The following is an 18,307-nucleotide window of genomic DNA, read 5'->3' as shown; positions in this document are numbered from 1 at the left end:
ACTGTCTGGCCCGAGCTGCGACCATTTATTTGTGCCTTCTTCACTCATGGTGATGATGGGCTTAAGGGGGGACACTGGTCTTTGAGACCAAAAAATGACGAAAAAAATCGGTTTTGAAAATGTGACATTTGTTGAATTTCCAGCTATTATTTTCCAACTGTACCAATTTTTCCTTCAAGACATCGGCATTTTGACCATAATATTAAATTCAGATCATCCGTGTGGGCTGAATTTATGCAGAAGCAGACAATTTAATGGTATGAAAATTTTGGACATCTGGCTGTCTTAGTATGTCGATATCTCAACATCTAGGACTGATAGAGTTGTCATATTGTTTGCTAAGGGAAGCTGAAGGCACAGCGTGTGCAATAATCGAAGCAGATTTGTTCAATCGCTCTTCAAAAATTTATAATTTTGCAAAGTTCATCGATGCATTACATTCATGCCTTGAATATTGATATTACAAGTGCTGTAATATTACTAATGAGCATAAAATAGAAAAATGGTTTTGATTATTGCACTCTTTACTCACCATACTATGTAGCCATGGATTAAAAATGGTTTTTTATTCAGCAGTTTTTTTTTGCAACGAGGTACTAATGAATGACTAATTAAAATCAATTATCTTGGGAACCAACTAATTTATGAGAAACATAATTTTATTGCTGGAATCGGTATACAAAAATGAGCAAGGTGGTACAGTTTCACTAGGATTGGACTGAAAATAAGGAAAATAGGTCTAAGACCAGTGTCCCCCCTTAATGCAGCGACTGCTGCTTTGTCTCCGGGTCATATCAGTAGACCCAAGACTCATGACCGTTGATGATCTCGATTAAGGATGGAACTTTCATATTGAAGGATGGAGCCTTCGTAATCTCGCTGTAAACGCCCACATGAAGTGCTTATACATGAGACTTTAATACTGTAACCGCCAGTTTAGGGGTAGCCATGCAGTGGCAGGCAATGAGTGTTCCTATTTGAGCTGCTTTAGATAGTGTGCAGTGCCTTGCATTAATTTGCCATTAGTTCAAGTTCCAAACATTAGTTTGTCTGCACATCAGTGGCAGGCTGAAATCGGTTAGTGCTAAGTTTTCAACTGGGTTTTGAAAGTTTTTTGGGTTAAGAGCAGGTTAAGAAGGAACAGTGCAGCTGTTGTGAAGATGTGAACGTCTCTCTGGTGGTCTGTGTTGCTGGTGCAGGTGTTCAGTGCGACAAACGTGGAACTTGTGACCAAGACCAGGGTGGAGCACCTGTCAGAAGCAGACAAGGCTCGCCACAAGGCCGCGCGATCTCCGCTGCAGTCCTTCCTGGGCTCAGTGGAGGTTGAGGAGGGCTCTGCACTGGAAACGCCAAATGGGGTGAGCTTGTTTTTGAAGCGGCAAACACATCTAGTTGTAATTGCTGTCATTGTCTTTGGAACTTTCCTCTGAAACTGTTCTCAAAGTTTGCACATCAACTTCCTTCGAACTTTATGATAGACTTCCATCAAACTTTACATGGAAACGAATTCCTCTGGAGCAAACAGACTTTGACCTCAAGTTGCTACAGATGCTCTATCCTCGTCAGACCCCGCGTACATTATATATAATGCACATTTGTTTTTTTACGGAATTATTAAAAAACGCATCGCTCCCACATCCAAAGTTCCATTGGAAGTCAGCGAGCACTCACTGTGCCCCGACATATTTAGCTTTTCAACAAGTGTGAAATGATAGATACGCTCTGAGCGCCCTTTCGAGTTGGTTTATTTGTTTAAAAACAGATTTTTGCTCCTGTCGGCCAAACAACTCCCAAGTTTGTCGTGCTTTTCCATGAGATGTCTTGTAATTCTGATTTAAGCACGCATTCTGTCATGCATGTATTCAACTAAATATACACCATAAAATGTTGCATGTTTATGTTGGCCCAGAGGCCCTCAGCAGAGAGCATGGAGAAAACTCACGAGGGAAAAACTGTTGGACCTACTACTGCCAGATTTTGTGTGTAGATTCACGGGACCGCCGAGGCTTGAGATTTTGATTTGAATTTGGATTGTATTTGGATTAATGGTGACATGCGAAATGGTTGCTTGGGTCTGACGAGGATGTGTACATTCTCTTCTTGGAAAAAGAGGCAGCTTGAGCCAACAGCTTGGTGCTGCGAAACTTCATGTGTCATGATCTATGAAATTTATTATTGGTTGGTTCGTTATGACGAATGGCAAGAAGCGCAGTAACTTACGCTGGGCACCTCAACCACACCATGAGGGAAGGGACAGAGGAGAGAGCGGAAGGGGGAAGACAGAGGTGCCACAGGGAAGGGCTTCAAATTAATTTATACCTCTTGGGGTTCCTTGACATTCGCTGACATTGCACAGCTCGTTATGGTTTTTCGCGTTTAGTCTGCATTGAAACACAGCAGCGGTGGCCTGAATTTGATCCGTGTCCTTGCGCTGAGGAGCGGAACTCCGTGACCGCTGAGCCACTGTTGCAGGTGCTCCGAAATTCGGAAAGCAACTGCAGGGTATAATTGAATAATTAAATTAATCTGAAAATTTTTGTTTTTCGTGCATTGTAAACGGAGTACCTCCTCTGTTGTTTCTTTTTTGCTTTTGCAGTTGCAGTCTTTACTTCCTTGCTCCGCAAAAAAAATTGAGGTAGGCAGCAGCATTGCATATGGTACGCTGGCCTGACTTCTGAGTGTTCAATTACGCAGGCACAGTTGTGGGGAGGGTCAAAAGATTGGGCGCAGACGCACGGTGCCTTCAGTGGGAGGCATCTGGGGGTGTTTGTGTGAAAAGTGTGTGAGACACCGTGTCGCTTTCCTCCTCCTCCTCTTTACTTGGACCGCAGGACGTGACAGAGTGGCGGGGCAATCCGTGCCACATTCGTCCGGAGGAGTACTTCAATGCCAAAGTGGACCTGGGCGGCCGAGACATTGGCCGGCCTCGGGAGGCCACTGTGCGCACACAGAAGTTCCGTGCCAACCTGTGGCTCTGCGAAGACTACCCGCTCTCCTTACCACAGCAGGTGAGCCAGTTCCCAGCGGGTAGCAACAGATGAGCAGCAAGTTCTCCTCGGTCGTGTTACCTATTCTCTGCTCTGTGGTCGTTCTTGGTGTGTGCAACCGTAAGGAGTTTATGGAATGCAAGAACCGATGAAAGGAAAAAAATCTGGTTAAAATGAAAATTACCTTGTAGATTTATTGTGCCGGAGCTATGCCCACTGCGGCACTTGGTAGTGGAATGCTCTTAATTCTCACTCCTTGGGCTTTTTTGGCATGTGCTGTGAAATCATGCTACATGGGTGCTTTTTGTTTCACTTCCGTTGCAATGTGACCACTCTACCCATGACAGAACCTGCAGGCTCCTCAGCATAATGCCATATAGCCACTGAGCTATCACAAGTAACAAATTAACTTCTTCCCATCAAGCACCTAGCGTCCAGGAATCGAGAGGTGCATTCTGTAGTGCTCAGTGTGATTACCTGGGTTCCCTTACAGTTTTGGGCGGTGCATGCTTTTGCTGGAGGATGCATATTAAGCTTTTGTGTAGCATTCGTGTTTGAAAAATTTTCCCAGTCATCTTTGGATCAGTCGTATTTGCAGGGGATGGCTCGCTTGAGTTCCAGAGCGTGCTGCTGCCAACTAAGAGGTGCAAATTCGCCCCTTGCATTGTCCTATGCTGCCCAAAGTATACTTCTGTAGAACTTGAACGGGCCGTGGAAATTCGTTGTACTTATCAGAAGGTGCCCCCAATAAACATGGGAGCATGCTAGGTGTGAAAATACCGTGTTCTGCAACTTTATCGGCACAGGTTTGAAAAATTCTGCCGCCACAACCGTTGGCTCGTTTGTGGTGAAACCGCCCACAAAGCTTCCTTATTTTTGTCCGTTTTAGGGCATAGTAAGTATAAAAGTGGTACTTGCCAGGTTTGGTCACGCGAGATGCGAAACAAGAAGCACCCGTGTTGAGATCGAGCCGCCGTCATCGAATTTCTGCCGAAAGATACTTGTGGCGCCATCTGGCATCGCTGAAGGAAAGCGCCGCAAAAGCAGAGGGCAGAAATACGACGAGACAAGGGACAACATCTCTTTTATTGGTAAATCACCGTCAAGTCATTTAATTTGTTTACGATAGTTTTCAAAATGCGTTGGCCGAAAAATATTTCACGCGCTTAAGCAGACGACATGGCTCGAACGACGCATTCAAAGCAAGCCGCCGCGCTCGCTGCAGTGCTCGCCTCAGCGCTTTCCTTCAGCGATGCCAGATGGCGCCACCAGTACATTTCGGTAGAAATTCGATGACGACACCTCGATCTCAACACAGGTGCTTCTTGTTTCGCATCTCGCGTGACCAAACCTGGTAAGTACCACTTTTATACTTACTATGCCTTAAAACGGACAACAATAAGGAAGCTTTGTGCGCGGTTTCACCACAAACGAGCCAACGGTTGTGGCGGGAGAATTTTTCAAACCTTTGCCGATAAAGTTGCAGAACACGGTATATGTTGCATAATATAAATGGATAAAATGACCTAGCGGTGATGAAATAATTGTGAAGAAAGCATTATATATGAGTGGGCCGAAGAGTGAAGGTATTAGAAAGCTTATGTCATCCTACTTCAGTACACTGGCATTGGCCTAGTTTCTTTTCTTCACTCTCATTTTCGCTTCCTTCTGCAGTGACCACCATTTGTGTGCTTTTTCTGTTTTGTGCCTTCCCAAGGCTCCAAGCGCATTGAAGGCGCTCATCTGGCTAGTCATGTGGTACAGATTGTGAAAGTTTATGACCGTCATATCCCAATCCTTCTCTAGCGCTGCTGGGGTCAACTATGCGAGCAGGTACACCTCGTGTCTTTCTGTTCGCCGAAGGCGACGCAGCGCTGATATCTGGCCATGTCAGACCTCTGCGCCGTGAAAACTCATGCTGTTATGCCGCATCAGTTTAAATTTTGGCTTCCATAAAATTGTGTAAGCACCAAGTCGAGTAGCAGGTATATTCTGCATCGATGCGGCTTTCCATCCATTGGAAGCAGCGTGCAGCAAGTGACGCACACGCAACGCTGAGGCCAGTGCAAAGGAGTCCTGCCTCCCCTACTTGGAGGAACGCTTCTCCGCACACTTGCGTGAAGGCGTGGGGAAGCTGTCTTGAGCGGGTGAGCGATAGATGTGGGGCAGCTCATTGCGAGGTGCGTTGTCGTACAAGGAAGCGTTCTTTTCATTTTGCAGTGTGACGTGCATCTCTTACGGTTTAAAGATGGTTTCCTGGGATGAACTTAAGTTTGAGTGAGGCACTGAAGTGAGACGCTGAAGTCAGACCAGAGTGAGAGGGGAGAATGGAAACAGGTCTCTCGCCGCTAAAGCTTTCAGGGACAAGTAGTATCCCTGCGAGGCAAGGCAAGTAGTATATTGCTGCGAGGCAATTAGTGTATTATACTTCCGTGGCACCGTTGGTCCTCCCCCTGGAGTCCACCACACTGCGTTGGAGGCCTAGCTGTGGACAACCAAAAAGGCAGATGTACAGGGACCTTCTGCCATTCCAGTTTTGCCCACTAATGCCTATCAGCTCACACTGATTAATCCACTAAGCCACTAAACTTAGCTCTACCATTTTTTTTTTCTTTAGCTTGCCTCAAGACTGCCTCGCAGGCACTCCATGAGTACCGTTGCGCGGACTTGTCATGGATGGTCGCTGCGAAAGTTCATCTTAAACGAAGAACACTCTAAACAGTTTGTCTAATACAGATTTTTTTTTTTTTACAATGAGTCTATGGGAAACGAAGCATCTGTTCTCGCACTTTTCATCTTTTTGGAGAATTTGTCTTAGCCAAGTTCGTCTTAACGAGAGTCTGCTATACTTTCACCCTTGAACCGGAAAAATTCATGGTTCACGGGACAAAAGATATTTGAACTGAAATTTGGGAACAATAGGTTAGTTTCCTGTCATATCTCGCTGCACTGTACATGCCACGACAGGACAGCAGCTAGGTTACTTGGTTCCTAATTATCCTTTTTGTTCTTTTTGAACCAGTGATACAATAAATAAGGAAAAGTCTCAGACATTTTTCCTCTGAACTCAGGAGTTCACAAGTTGGATTGCTGGCTATAGTTTTCAGTATGGAAAAGTGCTCACTTGCCGAGATTTTGGCATATGCGTCCATAAAATACAACTCCACGCTGTTTGCATTGGTCCAGTGCACTTTCCTGCAGCAGTTCACAGCCTTGAATGTGTGGGGGGACTTGCAGTGGATATTGTGAGTGGTTTGGTCTCCACAACTCTGCTTTCTTGCACATTTTGTGGTTGTTTTATGAAATTTAAGAGTGGAGCGAATGCAGATGATGTTATGACTGCAACTGTCATATGCTTCTCACTGCGAGGAAGAAGAGACTGCAGCACGTATCTGGAACGAATAACGTTGGAAATGGCTTGAAATTGGTCCCGTGACTGAACTACCCTTCGATGACAGTTCGCATGATCTGATCTTAGGAGCGCCAGCTTGTAGTTTTATCTTGTACTTTATAAAAAAGTCAATGTAGACCTGACTTGATTGTGATTCGTCAAGGAGAGGACGTGTCGATTGGATCACGTGCAGTCCAAACGAAATGCGCTTCTCGCATCTAATTAACTGAAGTTAAAGCTGGCACGTTTGTGCACGGTTCTGCTCTCTTCTGCAGTGGCCATTTCGGACCAGAAGGAAATGTCCTCTTGAGCCAGTGATGTTCTGTGGAAAACGGGAGATGCCTCTAGTGCTTTGCAAAAAGATGGCCGGTCCCTGTCAGATCACCCTCTTCAAGCCATAGGTCCTCCCCTGCTCGACGCTTCAGTGCTGTCAGTTGTTTCTCTGTGCCTGACTGGCTTCACAGCAGATTAACCGTTTCCCCTTTTTAACCCTTGCCTTGCAGATTCTTCCCATCGTGGACCTCATGTCCATAAACAGCACCCACTTTGCCAGGCTACGGGACTTCATCACTCTTCAACTTCCAGCGGGCTTCCCTGTCAAAATCGGTATGGCTGTTTTTTCATGTTCATGTTGTTGTGAAGTGCGTAGTTATCATTTGCCTGGCCAAACCCTTCTAGTGCCAGTGGAATCAGAGAAAGTGGTATTAGCCATACAGGGACTGAATCGACGAAGCTCGTACAGTCGAACTGTGTTGCAACAAATTCATGGGACCAGCAAAAATTTCGCTGGAACGAAGTGTTGTCATCGTGAAGTTGAGCCAGACCATTGATAGATTTGACAGACCATTGCCATTTTCTTGGTGTTCCGGAAATCTTGCACAGCACATGTATTCGCTTAATAAATATTATACGCCGCTGCGGTGGCTCAGTGGTTATGGTGCTCAGCTGCTGACCCAAAAGACGCGGGTTCGATCCCGGCCACGGCGGCTGGAATTTCTTTGGAGTAGAAATTCTAGAGGCCCGTTAACTGTGCAATGTCAGTGCACGTTAAAGAACCCCAGGTGGTTGAAATTCCCGGAGCCCTTCACTGCGGCGTCTCTCATAGCCTGAGTCGCTTTGGGACGTTAAACCCCCATAAACCATAAACCAATAAATGTTATGTAATGCGTTTGTAGTCACGAGAACATTTGAGCAAGCATTGCAAAGTCGTCACTATGGATATGCCAAAGTCCCACATATGTATGTTCCGCCTGGTAGTATTTTGCAAGAGTTTGGGGAGATACCCTGGTACCCTCCCACACAATGCTAGGTATTTCCCGGACAGACTTCTCCAGGTAACAGATCCCTGCTTGAGCGCAGGCTTTCTCTTGCTTGCCATGTTTTGGCGCCTTCGCAGTATGAGTTGCCTAAAAAAAAATAAGAGCAGGAGATAATTGTTCGAGGTCACCATGCTGGACCCCATCTTCATATCCAAATTGGTGGAAGCGCACCAGGGAGGATAGAGACAACCTAACACCACCAAAAAACGGCAAATGCAGAAACGTAATTTGCATATTTTGAGCATTTCATCAGTAATAAGAGCTTGTTTTATCAAGCTTATGACAAGTGTGGCATGTAATAATTCTCCAGGCAAAGCATTTATTATTTTTGCTCACCAAAAGCAGCAAACTACTTTTTGGTCGTGGATGGAGGCAACGTGAACAAAAGCACTTTCTTTGAAAGCATTGCACCTGATGCATGAAATGAAGTATATACCGTAAAAACCCGCGTATAATACGAACCCGAGGCTAAGTTTTAGAGACGCGAAATGGGAAAAAAAAGTTTCACCCCCGTATAATACGAGTAACACAAGCTCATAGAAGACATTTATTCAAATCGCATCCCGCGCTTCACTTCAATTATTTTCTTCTTCAGTAGCGCTTTCTTCGGACATTTCTTTGTCCGACAAATCATCCCAAATGTACTCATCTTCCGTGCCATCGAGGGCGTTCGAGATGCCGCACTTCTTAAGCCCTCTTCAGTCGCCCGGTTGGCGTCACTGCAGGCTCACCTGAGCGCATCCACTCTGCGTAGCACCGCTTGACTGCGTCCTTGAACGGTTTGTTTACACAACCATCAAGCGGCCGCGAAAGCTTCGTCACGGTCCGCTGCACGCGAAAAGGGCTTCTTTCTGTTGTGGCCATCCACGAATGCTTCCTTCGACCACACCAAACTGCCTCCCGGCCGCACCGTTGCCGATGTTCTCTGCTGCTAAAATCGCTTGAAAGTAGCCGAGTACTGTTTTCGAGACCGTGACATCGTGCTCCCTAAAACAATATCCATTTCACGAAGCGTGCCTTACATGCGAGCACGTGTGTTGTCAACAGGCGCACAGCACACCGCGACCCCCCGGCACACCCAACGGATCAACAAAGAAACGACGACGTGACGTCGTTTGTCGAGAGTAACGAAGCCAAGCCGTAGCCACGCCGCAAAAACGAAACCAAAACTTCGAGCAACTTCAAAAATTTTTGTTCGGATCCGCAAATAGTACGAGGCGGAAATTTAGGACGCTAATTATGGGAAAAAAACCTTGTATTATATGTGGGTTTTTACGGTAAGTGACCAGTTTTTTTACTTGTGGTACATTTAGTCCAAGTGTACACAGGCTATAAATCTGTTAGTGACAATTGCACATGCTTGTATTTCGTGTTTTCTGTACTCAACAGAGATACCCCTGATTCACGTGCTGAATGCCCGCATCACATTTGGCAACATAAACGCCTTCGATAAGCCCGTCCCAGGAGTGACCACCATTCGTGATCAGGGGACGGTGATGTGCACCATTGAAGACAGCTGCTTCGAGGCTCCAAGTGGCTATGCCCGGCTGGGTGAGTCGCGTGGCACGGGTTGGTCGTGCCGAACGCAGGGTTGTCGCGGTACACACGACAGTGGCCAGATACGTTGTGGCCCACTGTGCCAGTCAGCGTGGGCCAGTGTTTTCAAGACGAGAAGCCTTGCTGCCATGTCCTTGTGTTGCCTTTCCACAAGGTTGCTCTTACTCTTCCCTGTCTCGCTTTTCCTTTTTTGTTTTCACTTTTAACACTGCAAATTTCCAGAGTGCTTAAAGGTGCACTGAAGAGGAATCTGAACTCGTCTTTTTGCCGCGGGAACTTGATCTACACGCTCCGAGCTTTCTTAGAAACTCCGATTTCTTGCCTTGTGTGGCCGATTTCCCTAATTAAATCGAATTAATGCCCGGCTCCTGCCTTTTTTTTTTTTAATTCTGCCTCGTACGGTGGGCGGAGTCGGCCAACGCGGGGAGTGCCTTTCACCCAGTCCCGTGGCGGCTTGCCGCTCTGCCATCGGCGGAGTGATACATAGTAGTCCGTAGAAGCAAATAGTCCGCGCGTATTTTTATTTCTGCGGGCTTATTTTGCGGTTATATTATCTGCAAATGAAACTATTTATTCACGGAAACCTAAAAAACAAAATGAAGCGAAAGCAAAGCCTCCACGGAGCTGGCTGAAAGGCACTCCCCGCGTTGGTCGACTCCGCCCACCGTACGAGGCAGAATTAAAAAAAAGGCGGGAGCCGGGCGTTAATTCGATTTAATTAGGGAAATCGGCCACACAGGGCAATAAGTCGCAGTTTTTAAGAATGCTAGGAACGTGTAGATGGAGTTCCAGCGGCAAAAAGACGAGTTCAGATTCCTCTTCAGTGCACCTTTAACTTCATAGATATGTTTAGCTAGCATAAGTTCCCCCATTTGTGTTCACAGAGCTCAGTATCTCTTCTTTTTGTTTTGGGATGTAATTCATAAATGATTGACCCTGTGTAACTATTTGTCTTGTAAAAAAAAAAAAGCAGGAACGATCGCCATTCAAAGACTGTACTGTTTGTAGGAACATCAAATCAAATGCCTGTGTGCGTGGCAGCAGTTGAACACAGTCACTGCATTCTGTTTTTGCAAAATCGCGATGCCAATTGACTGTTTGGTGCCATTAACTTTCTGAAGTAGTTTGCTGGCAATGACGATAAAGCTGAAGTCACCCTAAACGATCTTGGAACTGTAAAAAGGTACTCCCAAGGTGCTGGTAAAAGCCTGTGCCTTCGCAGGCTTTTTTTTTGCTTCGCAGTAGATCTTGTTCCCCAAGTTTGTTGCTTAATGCTACAAAGTTCCCTGCTTAACAAATAAATTCTCGGCACTTGTCAACATGTTCGCATCAGCATTTACCTGTAAATAGTGAAGCAAGGGAGTGCCATTTGCCAGGATGAGAAGAGGGCGTTTACAGCAATATATACCAATGGACGGTGGTTGTACTGGTCACACTATGATTTACTGCCATTCATGTTCTTCTGAATACTTTTGAAATTCCCGTTAACAGTGAGAAATCAAAAGGGGCAGAGACCAAGAGTAGTAATTATATGGTAGGAGTGTAGAGGTAGTGCCTGTTGTAGGTGTGTGTAGGCTGGTAGGAATACTTGTGCTGCTCAACCTGAATGTCAAGTTAGGTACTGGGCTGTTCCGCATGACTGCTGTCATGTAGATGCTGTCGGTGGCTGCTGTTGGAAATTTATTTGTTGCTTTCTTTTGTTGCTGCTGCTTCTGCCAGCATGATAATTGCAGATTAATACTATTGCCTGCTTTTCTTTTAGTAGGCCGCAGCCTCTTGCGTGCATTTAGTTCTGTTGTTGGAACTTTGTTTTGTTTTGTGCCATTCCTTTTTTGGGGTGAATAACCGCTGGAACATGCCGCATGTTACTGAGAAGAGCGGCAGTTGAGTGGCAGTCGTTAGGACAGCTTAACGTCTTGCAGTCTCTGAATGTGACGTAAGACGCGTTTAGTTCTTGATAGTTACGTGTGTGGCCTCCCCTGTTCAGCTTTCCTGAAATGCCTTATCCGTTTATGAGAAAGGGGTTGAGGAGGAAGAGAAATGAAATGCATTGATCCATCATTTTGAGGGATACAACCACTGGAGACGTAATGAACTGTCTTGCCAAGCCTTAATTCTTTAGAAAATCGCTGCTGTTGTTGCTAAAAGAGAAGTGCGTTGGCTCCGTGACAGTTGTGAAGGTTCGTACAGAAGGAGAAGAACATAGAACAGCCGAATTTCTTTGTAAGGAGTCGCATACTAGTAGACCTGTCTGAAGCCTTGCCACTCGTGCTGTTGTGCATCGTGATTTTTTTTTTCTTCTTCTCTTCTGCTCTGGCGGCAGACGGCCTTCGCGCTCACCGTCGAGCACCGCAGAGCCCCGAGAGTAGACGCAAACATAGGGAGAGGCGCCGGCAGGAGATCCGTGCAAAATACGGTCAAGGGTTGCAGCAACCCCCGGCCATGCCGAAAGGCCCACAGCCGGTAAATAACAACAACAGACGATACGATTTGCCGCAGCAGCACCTTGTGCCAGAAGCTGCCGCTAAGCTCTGGTCTTGTTACACGGGTCGTCTCTGTGTGCGCGCACAAGCCTCTCGCTCTGGCACCTGGTCTCCACCTCTCTCTCTGTCTCTCCGTTTTCTGCTCCTCTCAAGTGCATTCCGCACATGTAAAAGTGTCATACAGCTGTAAACTTCTCTCATAGTGCAGCTTAATAGAGATGCTAGATGCCGCACCGACCAGTAATGGCACATTCCCTAGCAGTGTACGTAAACGGACATGCTGCGTGTTTGGAACTTTAATTCGTTGTGCATCACAGTCTTGATAAGCTGTCTCATAGTGAAGGAGCTTCGATAACAACTACTTCAAAAAAAAAAAGGAAAGTCAAATGAAATGCCGGTGCATTTCGCCTACTGGAACAGCATACTGTTGTCGTGGCATTGCTGCTATTTGCAAACATAAATGAGCTCTGGGGTTTCTGTTATTGAGAAGCGGACCAATCTTATGGCAGTGATAAATTAGACGGGAAATGGCCATTTCATTCTTTTTCAGCTTTGTAATGTCTGTGACATTGATGTTGCTGTAAGGGGAACAAATTGACTCCCCCGTCTTGTTTATACTTTTAATGCAATAGCGTTAGAAGTATAACTTGGAAAAAAAAAAAAAGTTACGTCACATGATTCCCAGGTGGCAGGTTGTGTCTGGGAAGCGCTGTCTCACAAGCCGCACGAGTCACATCCGGCAAAGGCATCAACAGCTCCAAATGCTGTCGCTCTGCCAGCAACATAATGTAATCAGGTGTCCCTGCGAATTTTTTTTTTTCACTAGATTGTTGGTCAAGCTTAGCATTAGGAGAATTCCATATTAAACCCTTCCGTCTTAATAATCTTGCAGTCATTGTCAGCCGGGTTGTAGCTTGTTTAGCTTATTTTCATCTCGTGCAAGTTGAGATCAGACCTTTTAACGCTGAGTTGTTGCTGTGGCCTGTGAGAGCGCTGCAGCCTTATCGCGCATAGCATTCCTTTCCACAAAGGCATTGAAGGGAAGCTGGCATTTTTCTAGGCAAGTGTGCCTTGTTAAACTGAGGTACTTCAGCAAAGCCACTGCATTCCCATTTTCAGGCTTTGTCAGACTTGTAGCTGTTACCTGCTTTGAGACCCTGAAAGTTTGGTTTAAGCCTAAGAAAAGCAGTTGGGATTTGTCATTGTAAAGTTTTAAACACAGTACTGTTTAAGCCTCACTGTACATGAAGTCGTTTAGTTAACTAATTTTAATTCCATGCTACACATTGTGAGCTGTTCCCATTCATAGTTGTTGACTAATTTACTCTTGCCCTACCATCTGATCTTCTAGCCGTCCTGTTAGCTCAGTGGGTAGAGTGACTGCCCCGGACAGGCGGTGATCCTGGGTTCGAACCCCAGACCAGGTTTTCAACTATGAAGTTTCTGTGACAGCTCTGTAGCTTTCCTTTGTAGCCATATGGCTGCACTTTATATGGATATTAATGACATTCCAGTTTTGAGGGGCTGGCTTCTGTAATCATTTGGCTTTTTGTCTCTTTATAAGGGACTGTCGGAGTTAAAGGGGGGGGGGGGGGGGGGGGGGGCAGTTCTTGCTGTCTGTAATTTCGCCACATACCTTAGCTGATTATATTGTGATTTGTGCACTAACTCCTTTGTGGCTTTGGAGATGGTCGTCATGTCTGTCTTCTGTGTGACTGGGACACACTGCATGTTTTATGTTGGTTTGCTTGTGTGTTATTTCCCTCCTGTGGCATGGTTCCTTTCATATTGGTTTGCAGTAGCCTTTCCTTCTCATCTGTTTTTGTGCTTTGCTCCTAACGTTGGCAAGTAGGTTTTTTTTTTTTTGCTGGATTTCTAGTGCTTCTTTTAGTGCTCTGGCAACTTCATTCAAGTTTGATGGAATTTCCCTCATTTGCAACTTCCCCTCCCCATCTCCACCCCTGGCTTTTTTTTTTCTTCCTTTAGCTTGGGATTTTGCACAAGACATTTTACACCTCTGTTGTATTGTCTACATTAGGCTTATAGAATGCATCAGCAATTATTATCCAAGGACAGCCTTCGAAAGTCTAGTGGCAACATTTGCAGAATATCGGCAGTGAGGTAGTGAATTTGGCGAGAGGCGCTTGTAATGAGCTAGTGTCAATATTATGGGTCAAGCCATTTTTAGGTGAGCAAGTCGGTTGGTCATAGCACCGTGGTACCCAACAGCTTGCTTCCACAGAAAATATTAGTGTGCTGCTTGAGTATGTGAGGACAGTGTTTGCCAAAAGCTTTACTTTTCGCAAACAGCCACCGCGATGACCTATGCTTGCGGCTGATGGAGGGTGTAGAAAACATTTGGAACAACTTTGAAACCTTGGTGTATTCACTCCCAGGCTGCTTGGTGGCGTCGAGCTGCTTTCTGTCTTCGTATAATGAGAAAGTTCTCCGCTGATTGCTTTCAAGTTTCTGGCTTGCGGTCCAAAGTTCCACTTCTTGGCAGCAGATCTAGCTGTAGTGCCTCTGCTAGACTTTGTTGTGACTTTATTCATTCAGAAGCAGATCTCCTTTTGGGGGGGGGGGTGCTTCACCGTCGCCCCGATTGGTTGTCTCAGCATTCACCGATTCTTCTCTTGCTCCCCCCTCTCCAGTGTAGAAACAAATCTGCACCGCTCCACTGGGCAAGGTTGGTGAGACGCGAGGTGTTTCCCCTGGTGCAGGTGCGTTGACGCTGCACACCGTCGCCAGCCCAGGCCCCACCGCACCACCGGCGCAGCAGCAGCAGTAGTGCACGTGCTGCACGCTCAGCTAGCGGGAATGCGCAGGCAGTGAAAGCATGCACGAGCACAAGGGGGCAGGCAGCATCGCGCAAGAGCATGGCAGCCTTTTTTTTTCGCGTCCGGTCTTTGCACCAGCTACTGCTTGCGCAGAGAGAGCCTGTCAGTCGAACCGTTGGTTCTAGCAGTGCCCAGGGCAGCTAGTGCCCGTTCCCCTAGTGCGATAGGAAGCCAGCTTGAAGGCCCTGTAAGTAAATCGTAGTGATAGTGTTCGAGTGTAGTTTTAAGCTGTAGTTCTGACAGATGGAAAAAGAAAGAAATGTGAATGTATTAAGGTGTTTTACGAATTGGAAAAAACAGTGCAATCAAAGACGACACAAGAGAAGGACAAAACACCAGCGCTGACTAACAACCAAATGGTTTATTGCTACAGGTGAGGCAGCATATAAATGAAATGGCCCGGGTAAAAACACAAAAAAGCATGAGAGAAAGATACCGCGTTGTGTTGTTGTGTGGTTGCGCGGTATCTTTCTCTCATGCTTTTTTGTGTTTTTACCCGGGCCATTTCATTTATATGCTGCCTCACCTGTAGCAATAAACCATTTGGTTGTTAGTCAGCGCTGGTGTTTTGTCCTTCTCTTGTGTCGTCTTTGATTGTGCTGTTTTTTACAATTCGTAAAACATGTACCAACCAGCCCGTATTTGCCCTCTTCTGGTATTAAGGTGTGTATTAAGGATTATTATAGTGAAGTGAGAAACATATTTGAAGCCAAAGGTTGTTTCTTACAATTTTGGATTCTAGCATGTTTGTCGATCCACCTATCGTGTAATCTTATCTTACTCTCCCCAGACTAGAAACTTTCAGCACTCTTTGACTCGATATTTTCTGGCCATACTTACACCAACTAGAAATGCAGCAAAACGGACTCCATATTTAAATCCGCCTCGAATTCATGTTTATTTAGAAAACTCTACTTAGAGTGGTGTCGGAATGAAGGCAGGCAGGGTAGTCTCCTGTTCTTTCAGAAAAACAGCTCGTCGTCATGGAGGGACGATGCAGTGCTTAATTATGCCTGAACCAATTCTTGCACATTTTCACCTGTTCAAGAAACTTGTGGCTTTTAAATGTAGCGCATATGTAGTGCTGCATTTTTATCGTACTGGAAACTGCTGAGTCAGCACTAATGGTGAGCGGTGGATTATCTGTTGGCAGAGACGTGCGGTGCTCTGTTTTGCATTTCGTTCCTACTTTTTGCCTTGCACAATCATGAGCAACCCTTTAGCGGTTGTTACTTAGTGCAGTCCATACGGCGGTACCAGTGCTTTCCGCATAAGGCCTCACAAAATGCTTTGCATACAGTGCGGGTTTCTGCATGGAGCTTGGTTAATGCTCTGGACATTTCCTGTTACACACACACTTCTTTTTTTTTGTGCGTGTGTGTGAATTTCTAGCTATCATGTACGTCCTCTCCTTCCCCTTTCCCCCCTACTTTTGTTTGTGGGTTGAAGTATAAAATTTTATGAGGCTGCTCATACTATCATAATTAACTGCCACTTGCTACGAGTCAGTGCCAAGTGAGTTATCGAAGACTTACAAAAAAGCCAGTGTATAAACGTGCACAATTTATATTTATGGAGAACAAGGAGTTTGTGAGTTTACGAGGAGTGAAGAAGTGCTGCATATCTAGTGCCAGTGCAAGTCAAGTTCAATGATTCCATAAACCGCATCTGTGCTGACTCGCCAATTCTGTAGGCAGGCATTGTTTTTTGTGATTATTATTTGTGTCCAATTTCTTTCGACCTGATGCCTATAGATTCAACTACACTAGCGCAGAATTTGACTAATTTTTCCCTACCTGGTGGTGAGGCATGCCTCAATAAGTGGGTATAGAAGAGGAGTCAGGTTCTAGAAAAGTTCCAGCGTGCCGCTTGTCAGTGTCTTGTGTGTGCTGAGTGGGACTGCCCCCTCCTCCTTTTCCTTCTCTCTGCCGTGCTGATGCAGGTGCGAACAAGCTGCGACAATTCAGCGTCAACGATGAGGACGACGAACTCCTCCAGTACGCCATCGAGCAGTCGTTCGTGGAGGCAAGCGGGGAGGAGGATCAGGTACGAGAGCCTCGTATAATAACAGACAGTGGAAATAATAAGAAGAAAAACACTGGTTGGATTGGTGGAATCGAGGGTGTGGTCACTATGGCTGCGTGTAGTGACAACCATAATGACCGCATCTTCCCTTCCCTACCGCATACAAGTGGGCTTGAATGGAACTTCTTAATCTCATGAACAATAATGCCTTTTAGTATAAGACAAGGAAATTTAGTCAGAAAGGCTGCTGTAAGTTTGAGCGAGGTGAGGCTACATCATTTGAAAGTTAGAGCGCAACGCAGGAGAAGAGCGTGAGAAAGATACTACTCAGGCTAGCACTCTTCTGTCTCCTGTCTTTCTCATGTCCTTGGCTTGTGTTGTGCTCTAATTTTGAAATTATGTGATAAGGGACAAAGGATGCTTGACTCACGCGCTAGCGCTACGAGCATTTCGCTATGGAGAACTATTACTTTGAGCCTGCTTTGAGTTTCTTAATACAAAGACAAGAACATGGTTCTTCGGGCACCCACACCACTTAAGCGTGTAGGTGATGGTAAAGTTTACCGCACTGATGCCGTCTCTTGGCAGCTTTTGTAACCAGCTCCAGGCAAGCACTTGCTATTATGTGACTTCCCGTGCAGAGAAGACAACCTCAGGGGACACAAGAACAGTGTGTCCTCACACGCATTGGCACATCGCGAATGACATTAAAGACGCGACCTGTTTTCTCTCTTCCTTACTGCAGCATTCTGCCTATTCGGTACATGTATCTGTGTATGACCACAGTTCATGATGCTGTGGCATGTAGTAGCAGAGGCCTTAACTGTAATTGTTTTCGTTCGTTATTGCTGGTACTATTTGCATATGGCACCACAGAATCTTAGAGCCATTGGGACACCTTTAGCATGCCATGTACCGTGTTACCATTACGGAAGTACCGGAAGCCCGCCCACCGCCGCTGAGCATGCGCTGATTGGTCCCAATGCTGCAGGCACGCGCGCAGCTGCTGGGTACCTGGCGCCATCTGGTGCCGTCAAGACGATTTGCGTATGTGCATTGGCTGCATGCGGGCTTCCGGTACTCCAGTACCTGTAATGGTAACACGGTACATGGTATGCTAGAGGTGTCTATTCAGGCAATTGGAGCATCTGATTTTTCAGTGGCCAGCACATCCTGCCTGCCAATGTTACACTAGCGACAAGTAAGCGTTGCTGCATCTAGTGCAAGTTTGATTTCTAGTTAGAGGCTGCTTGGCCTGTTCTTGAGGAAAGCTGTCGTTTGCACTCAACTTCTACTCTGGCCCCTTCATACAGGTTCGCGCTGTCTTTCTCTTATCAGGAATACCATTGCTGATGTAATTTGATCGCTTTCTCACTCTTGGCATTCCACCGGAGCCCTTTATGAAGTACTCCGTTGGAGGGCTATGGGGCTATTGCTAGCCCCTTGCTTACTCTTCATCCTGTTTCCTTCTTGTCCAGGTCACTGTTTGGGAAGCCCTGACAGCCAACCAGCCGGCCGTTGCGCCAGAGCTCGAAGAAGACCATGCTTTGCAGAGGTGAGGCACGTTGAAAGTCGCTTTCGGTCGCTCCTGGCTATGTTTTCCTTCTATTTGAGTTCCGCTCTGATACCCCAACTGATGACCAACTGTTTATTGCTGTTCATGTTTCACACACACTTGATTTTTCACTAGGATGTCATAATGGCCATA

General features: G+C 46.0%; 1 protein-coding gene across 3 annotated transcripts in view; it reads left to right on the top strand.

The window, feature by feature from the left end:
• Positions 1 to 18,307, top strand: part of LOC149363261 (ankyrin repeat domain-containing protein 13D) — a 41,854-nt gene that overhangs the window by 15,810 nt on the left and 7,737 nt on the right. The window contains exons 9-16 of one of the 3 annotated variants that reach the window (XR_016289073.1): positions 1,200 to 1,358; positions 2,597 to 2,635; positions 2,832 to 3,008; positions 6,882 to 6,984; positions 9,087 to 9,248; positions 11,578 to 11,717; positions 16,517 to 16,620; positions 18,078 to 18,154. Coding sequence is in view for 2 of the 3 variants with exons in the window: in XM_089573413.1 (XP_089429539.1) it covers positions 1,200 to 1,358; positions 2,597 to 2,635; positions 2,832 to 3,008; positions 6,882 to 6,984; positions 9,087 to 9,248; positions 16,517 to 16,620; positions 18,078 to 18,154 (821 nt within the window). In the remaining variant the exon portion in view is untranslated. The remainder of the gene's footprint in view (positions 1 to 1,199; positions 1,359 to 2,596; positions 2,636 to 2,831; positions 3,009 to 6,881; positions 6,985 to 9,086; positions 9,249 to 11,577; positions 11,718 to 16,516; positions 16,621 to 18,077; positions 18,155 to 18,307) is intronic. The other 2 variants (XM_089573413.1, XM_089573414.1) reach the window with 2 other exon arrangements.

This window comes from Amblyomma mixtum, chromosome 2, assembly GCF_055824585.1.
Source record: "Amblyomma mixtum isolate Tamu chromosome 2, ASM5582458v1, whole genome shotgun sequence".
Classification (NCBI taxonomy): Eukaryota; Metazoa; Arthropoda; class Arachnida; order Ixodida; family Ixodidae; genus Amblyomma; species Amblyomma mixtum.
Note: the sequence above shows the minus strand (reverse complement) of the source record. Positions and strands in the feature narration are given on the sequence as shown.